The following is a 7,857-nucleotide window of genomic DNA, read 5'->3' as shown; positions in this document are numbered from 1 at the left end:
GAATTCTTTTTCAGAGGACTATTTAATTGATGTTGCAAAACACAGTTTTTTACTATTTTTTTTTGAAAATTTCTTACGTTACACCTAAAACTTTAATTCTGTTAATTTTGGTAATTTTCTTTTTCGTAAGAACTTTTTAATTTACAGTTGCTGTATTTTAAGAACTTTATTGCTATTACGTTAATTTTTAATAATGTTTTTTTTTCTTCAAAATAATGTTTAGTGGGCTACGCTGGTCTATTGCTTTAGTTTTTTTTTAACTTGTTGAAGAAAAGAATTTACGTTTTATTTTGTAAAAGGAACTGCTGCAACAGCTCTTGTCATTGATCACTTAATTATTATTATTTATACTTTACTTTTTTATTTTCTTAGCTATTATTATAGCTAATTCAATCAATATATAGCTATTATCTAGCTACTATATAATTATAGCTATTCAACATTATAACATTATGGCTAAAAATATAGCTATTTATTTTTGTTTATTTGCTTATTAATATAGCTATTTATAAGCATAGCTAATGAAGCATGAATGGTTTTGTAAATTCTTTTTGAAAAATTACAGCTAAACTCCACTAAACATTAAAAGCTATTTAATTAGGCGGTGATTAAAATTTTGAATAAATATTGGATGGAAAATGAAATGTAACATCAATTAAAAATTTTCGACCTATTAAGTGTTTCATAAATAAGAGCATTACCAGATATTTTGACTTGATTGTTTGCAGAATTTTGATTTTTGGAGTTGTAAGGAACTGAGTTAATTCTTCATTAATTTAAAAATAAGCATGCAATATCAATTAAAAATTTTCGTACTGTTGAGTAATGGGTGTGATCTTTGGTTTTGGGATTTTCAGATGGCAGATGGGTTTTGAAAATCTATATCTTTTGTTGTTGATGAGTCTGTGAAGTGTCTCTTGAAGTGTTTTTTCTCCAAAAATTTTTTTTTAGCCTTTCTTTTAATAATAACGTTACTGTTTTGAAAAAAACTTTTTTTTAAAAAATGTTTTAAATTTTCCATGAAATACTTGAACACTATTTTACAATTTATAACCAAATTATTGCAGCCAACAGAATAATCTTATCTTATTTTTCAACTTTGTTTTGTATCAGTGTTTTGCTGCTTTTCAATTTGTAGTCTGTAAAAAGAAAGTAATTAATAATTTATATTAAAAACTTTTTCGTAACAAATAAATAAAAAAATAATTAGTTCTTTTCCTTAGTTAATAATTAGTTTACTTTTTTTTAGAAACAAGGATTGATCAAAATAATGCAAACTATTTTATAGTAACAATATGCAAATAATTTTTCTTCGAGCAGCAAATATTTTGGAAGATTTGACATGGCAAAATCATTGACATAATTTAAAAGACTTTATATGAATATTTTATAAATGGTATCATTTTTCTCGATGCAAAGTTCGAATCGACCTAAACAAGCGATGAAAATTAATAATTTTAATACTCGCAGTTTTGAAATTATTCGTACTATTGCAATATTTATTTAAGAATGCTTTTGCAGTTAGAGTGGTATTAAAAGAAAAATTAATCTTTTTATTTTTTATACTCCTTTTGGTCAATAAAATTTTTTGTCTGGATAAACAGCATTTGTATTCAAATATGATCTTTTCAATTGACTCAACAGTTTTGTCCAGTGAAATTTTCAAAAGATTCGCTGCTAAAAGAAATATTATTTACATGCAGTTAGAATCGAAGTGTTTTCATTAGTTTCATAACTTGCCTTGAGATGCAAAAAAAAAAAAAACATTAAGTATGCATTAAATTTTTTTAAATATTTATTCATTCCTGTTTTTGATTAATAACTAATAAAGAAAATGCAACACTTAAAAAAATATATTTGGAAAATAGGTGTGTAATATCTATTAAAAATCTCTAATTTATTAAGCACTTCTTGATACAAGCTAAAATGTGGATACCCAAATATAGAGGCATTTTCTTTATTTCTAACGAAACCATTTCCTTGTACATGCTCCGAGCAAAAATTTCATCAAAGTTATATTTTTTAAAAGAAAATACAATATTTCTAATAACAATATCTTGAATTATGAAAAGAACAAGCATTTATAAAATATTACATTAGTATATCCTATCATGCTTTTCAAATAAAAATAAAATAACTCAATTCTTTAAAAAGGAAATATGTTTCCGAGTTTGAAAATGAGATGGTTTTCCACAATAAAATTCAAATGAATAGTTGTGGAAACGTATATCTACACTTATTTTGTGCATAATGCTTTCAGCTGAATCGCCTTTGTCAAAAGAACAGATAAAAGAATAGAAGTTACTCTTAGTAAAGTATTCCCGCAACAGATCATTGTGGTTCAGGGGGTCCATGGAGATTAAGGCTTAACAGTTTCGTGATCAATGGCCTGATTGGAACAGTGTGGCCAGCACTACCCACAGCGCTGTCTTAACTTCCTGCACAAGCTGGTAACCATCGATCTAAAACTGGATGGGTTACCACCAAGAATCGAACCCTAGTTCTTCATAATGACACTTTAGTGCCTTAACCACTGAGCATTCGTGGCTCGTTGTTTCTCTTAACCCCACTCAAAAAATATTGACGTTTGTAATAAAGAGGAAACTTGTTTAAAATTAGTAGCTTTTGTAAAATGTTTCCTCTTAGTTTATTTCAGCGTTTCGTTGCCAGAAAGAGAAATAAATTTCATGAGTTTAGCAAGAATGTATACATTTGTGTTTCATATATTATCTATAAACAAGTTCTGGAAATTGCAAAACATTTGTTGACAAGAATCATCCTATTGAAAAAAGAATTTTTTAAATGCAAATTTAAAAATATACTTACTAAAGAAAAAATACAAGTACGGATGGTGGAATTTTTTGATCCAAGTTTTTTTGATTTTTTACATGTGTTCCGCCAATTTTGAAATAGTTACATACTGAATTAGAATAGTGTTCAAGTATTTATAGTCACACGCAGATAATATGTACTGCATACTTCAAATCAATATGAACAAAATGGAGGAAAAAGAAGTCTTACTAAAAACAAAATTAATATCAGATTAGAAACGCTACCGAAAGCTCGAGTGTGTTACAATATACCCTTTATATACAAAGGCAATAAACAAAACTCATTCTACTATCCAGCTGTCACGAGAAGTCCTCCATAGACTAGATTCAAGTACTGGTTGTTACCTTGCTTATGTAGGACCGTGGTGAACCGTTTTGCATTGGTTTATGTTGTGAGATTAATATCTTTTAGGCAATTTTTCCTCATTCCAAACAGTTTTCTTTCAATTCCGTAGAAACAGATATCCTCAGTTCTTTTCTCGCAATAGCTGAACAGTATACTATCTTATTTTTTACAGTATTTTCACGCATATAATAATACATTCATGGCCAATTTAATAATTCACAGGATATGTACAAAAATTTTGTCCGTCAAGGAAAAATTCGTTAGTTTTCATATTTCTATGCATCACACAGCATAAGTGATTTATTATTTTAACCACATTCAAAACACTCTTTACCCTCTCTTAAACATTACAATTCCTGTGACAATGGAATACAATTTTTTGAAGACTTGTAAAAAACATTTTTTTGCAATTATTAATTCGTCGCCACTTAACTAAACTTAAAATGATTAAACCCTTAACATAATAGAACTATTTCATGAAGAGCATGCGAAAAATATTTAATCTCATCGTACANAGAAACAAACGTGTAACAAAGTAACTTTCAGAATATTATAAAATGACAACAATTATTCAATATTTCTGAGAAAGTAATATGCTCAATTATAGTTAGATGCCCTAAGGTCAGAGTAGCCATTAATTTCGCCCCTTACAATAAACTCTAATAAGATGTAGTCGATTCGGGATGGCTCAGGGGATAGAGCGTTTGTCTTTTAATGAGGTGAACAAGGTTCGAATCCCTACTATATCTGGTCAATACAAATTCCGCATCCGGCTTGCACTGATCCCGGTGCTGACGTCAAATTATCCTCAGAGGTTCATGGGTTAGAGTCCCCTGACCGTCAGGCTAGCCGTGAGAGGTTTTCCTTTTTTTCCCCTCAGTCTAACGCAATTGCAGGTTAGTTTCATCAAAAAAGTCCTCCAAGTAGGCTAATTTCTCCCTATACTTGATCCAGGAGTTCCCTTGTCTTCTGAATTGGATTCAAAATTGCAAGGCTACGGAGTTAAAGATTAATAGCCGTAAACCCAAAACACTGGACTGGCTGTTCAACAATTATAACGAAATGAGATGTAGTAATAAATATTTGAAATGAAAATTCATACTTGTAAACAACTGGAACACTGCAATTTCTCCTACTGTTTCCAAAATTTCATTTTTCTCAGATTCAAATATCTAAAATTAAAATGCTTATTACTATTATAGATCATCAAGTCCTTTACATAAAGTTCTATAGATAAGACTTATTATCATACGGGCATAGTATCATTTTTTTTCCTTTTCAGTCATTGTATAAGTTTGTTTAAAAAAATACTGTAACGTATTTATTCGAAAACGTATATGCGAACAAATAAAAAATTACTTCATGACAATTTTTTTTATCAAGCAATTCATTTTAACTGTTCTAAACATAATTTCGCAAGCTATTTCATCACCGTTCAATAATTTAACTATTAAACTATAATTTGATAAATATTGGTAATCACATAGATTTGTTTTTTGAGAAAACAAGCTCGAAATGGAATAGTTTTACTACCAGTTTCTGTTTTTTTTCTGGCATACAAATATCCCTGGATTTATATAATGATAAATGGAATAGTTCAAAATGTATTTACCTATTGCGAAATTTATTAAATCTTCTCCGTAAAGGTGAAAGTACATCCCGGCGACCAGCTTTTGATGGTTTGGCGTTTTTAGGAATATCTGGATCTGGACTAATCCCTTCAGTTGGCAACATGCTGTGGGAGTGGACACCATTATTTAAGATAGACTTCAGCTCAGTTTCTTCATCCTTATTTTCAGGACATGACTCATTAGTTGTTTTTTTATCTGCTGTGTCTAATCTCTCAGAAAGCTTTGATGTATCTAAAGACAGCTGGCTAGATTTTGATGCCTCATAGCTTTTCTTTAGGTCTTGAAAGAAGAAATTGTAACCATCTACCTCTGATCTTTCAGGCATGATGTCATAAATCTTCTCTTCATCTTTATTGATCTCAATAGTTGGTAACATTATTTCCTTTTCATTATCTCCGCTTTCTTTAGCATTTGGTGTCCCTTCAAGCTGAGAGGTGAAAGATATTTCTTTCAGTTTTTGATCAAAACTATTCCCTTTAGTGTCCAGCATGCTCTCAAAAAGTTTTGGTGTATCTTCATCCAAATCTCCTACAGACAGCTGGCTTGACAGATCAAAGCTTTCCTTTATGTTTTGAATGCTGAAATTCCGACCACCTTCTAGCGTTGTTTCAAGCGTGATGTAACGGTCTTTCTTTGCTTCCTCTTTAATCAATTCTGCTGTTGGCAACATTTTTTTCTCTTCATAATCACTCCTTCCAAAAGAAATTGGCATCTCTTCAAAACTTTCTAAAGGCAGCTGATCTGATTTTAATGGCTCTGAAGTTTTCTTTATGTCTCGAATGCAAGAATTGCAACCATCTCCTGGCGTTTCTTGAAGCATGATGTTATTGCTTATTTTGGCTTCATTCTCAATCAACTCTGGTGGTAATTTTCTTTTCTCTTCATCTCCACTTTCAAAAGGTTTTGATGCCTCTTCAACCATTTCTCCTAAAGACAGCTGACTGGATTTTGATAGCTCATCGCTTTTCTCTAGGTCTGAAATGCAGAAATGGTATTCATCTTCCAATGATCTTTCAGACATGGTGTTCTGAGCATCTTTTGCTTCACCTTCTATTGTTGGTAGCTTTCCTTTTTCTTCTTCTTCACTCTCAAAAGATGTCGGATTCTCTTCAAAGTGTGCTAAAGACAGCTGGCCTGATATAGGTGGCTCTGGGATTCTCTCTAAGTCTTGATTGCAGACACTGCTGATAGAGATATCTGGCAATGTTGTTTCAGCGACGATGTTACGGCCGATCTCATTTTTTAGAAGAGAAATATTTATTCCTTGCCAAGGCTTTATACGCTCTTCCTTCTTTCCTGGGAAAACTGCAAGCCAAAGTCTATGACCTGTAAAAAAAGAATCTAAAATTAAAATTTAAGAAAACCCTTAAATATACTTTTTAGTCATGGCTTTTATCTCTTCAATCTATAACTGTTCATAAAATAAGAAATCCCAATTATATATGGGGTAGTCATCGCTTAAGGAACTCCAGCTCAATATTCCCGTAATAAAATGCCGGTATTCTAACATAGAGATTTTATTTTGGTCTGTTCTGTTAAATATTTTAATTTAATAACAAAATGTGAAAATAATATACTTAGATTTTATTTTTCTACTAAACATTTTTAATGTGTTTCTTGATAAGAGGAGTATTTCAAGTAGTCAGATAAAATAATAAATAAACTATAAAAGTGTTATTTCTGTTTTCCTTAAGGGATTTGTTCAGCTGGTGGACTCAAATATGGAAGAGATTGTTCCATTAAGAACCAGAGCAGTTATTTGTGCTACCAAGTGGTGCAAATTAACATTTAATTACGTAGTTAATTCATGCACTAATAGATACTATCTGAAGCCCTTAATAAAACTTATTAAAGCTATATTTTTGCTCTTAGTAAAACTATAAATGATTGAAATATTCCAATAAAATATTGATTGATAACCCATGATTAAGTTTTGTGATTAATCCATTTTTTAAGAGTCCTTTAAAAAAAAGCGTTTTTTTTTCTTCAAAAAAAGATAAAGATAAAGGACCAGACGCTTTCTATTATTTGATTTGCTAAGTAATTTTGTTTATCTATTCAATTGGAAAATAAAACTCAGTCTAACTAAAATTTAAAGGCAGAACTAAGGTTGCTAATTACCAAAATATCTTTTTTCTTTGAGATAAAATACCGCTTAAAAATGAAAGATTTTGGCCTTGCAAAATTAAGCGGTTGTGGTCTAGGTATTTAAAATTAAAAAATAACTTCACTTAGCAAAAATCTGTTTCAAAAAGTGAAACTATATTTAATACTTTTCCATAAAATTGGAAAATCGTGTCGAATTTGTCGTGATTTAAAAATTTATTTTTAATTTCTCACTATATCATTGAATATCCGCCCCTTCTCTTTACTATATTAGATGAAGAAGCACATAATCTTCAGGATTTGGTAATTCGAAAATTGTTTAATAATCATTGTTCAATAATTGTTTAATCAGAATTGTTTGATAATTGTTTAATCAGAATTGTTTGATAATTGTTTAAAAAATCATAAAAGCAATATCATTGTAGTATAGTTAACACATTCCAATTATATTTCTTTGCAGTGGTATCTTTGAAACAATTGATTTTACAATTTTGAGAAGGAACAAGTTTAGCTTTATTAGTGTTCACGATAGCAAATGCAAATGAATCTAAAATTGGGTCAGTCTCTCTTACCTGTCTTATATTGTCAATTTTGAGCAGGAACAAATTTAGCATTATTTGTGTTCACGATAGCAAATGCAAATGAATCCAAAATTGGGTCAGTCTCTCTTACCTGTCTTATATTGCCAATTTTGAGCAGGAACAAATTTAGCTTTATTTGTGTTCACGATAGCAAATGCAAATGAATCTAAAATTGGGTCAGTCTCTCTTACCTGTCTTATATTGTCAATTTTGAGCCGGAACAAATTTAGCTTTATTTGTGTTCACGATAGCAAATGCAAATGAATCTAAAATTGGGTCAGTCTCTCTTACCTGTCTTATATTGTCAATTTTGAGCAGGAACAAATTTAGCTTTATTTGTGTTCACGATAGCAAATGCAAAT

At 30.2% G+C, this 7,857-nt stretch overlaps 1 protein-coding gene across 1 annotated transcript in view; it reads right to left on the bottom strand.

Moving 5' to 3' along the window:
• Positions 1-4,785: 4,785 nt before the first annotated feature.
• LOC139426580 (putative leucine-rich repeat-containing protein DDB_G0290503) overlaps positions 4,786-7,857 on the bottom strand; it is a 9,332-nt gene continuing 6,260 nt past the window's right edge. Inside the window, exon 5 of the mRNA XM_071185875.1 lies at positions 4,786-6,134. Coding sequence (XP_071041976.1) covers positions 4,786-6,134 — 1,349 coding nt within the window. The remainder of the gene's footprint in view (positions 6,135-7,857) is intronic.

The sequence above is a fragment of the Parasteatoda tepidariorum genome, chromosome 9 (assembly GCF_043381705.1).
Source record: "Parasteatoda tepidariorum isolate YZ-2023 chromosome 9, CAS_Ptep_4.0, whole genome shotgun sequence".
NCBI lineage: Eukaryota > Metazoa > Arthropoda > Arachnida > Araneae > Theridiidae > Parasteatoda > Parasteatoda tepidariorum.
Note: the sequence above shows the minus strand (reverse complement) of the source record. Positions and strands in the feature narration are given on the sequence as shown.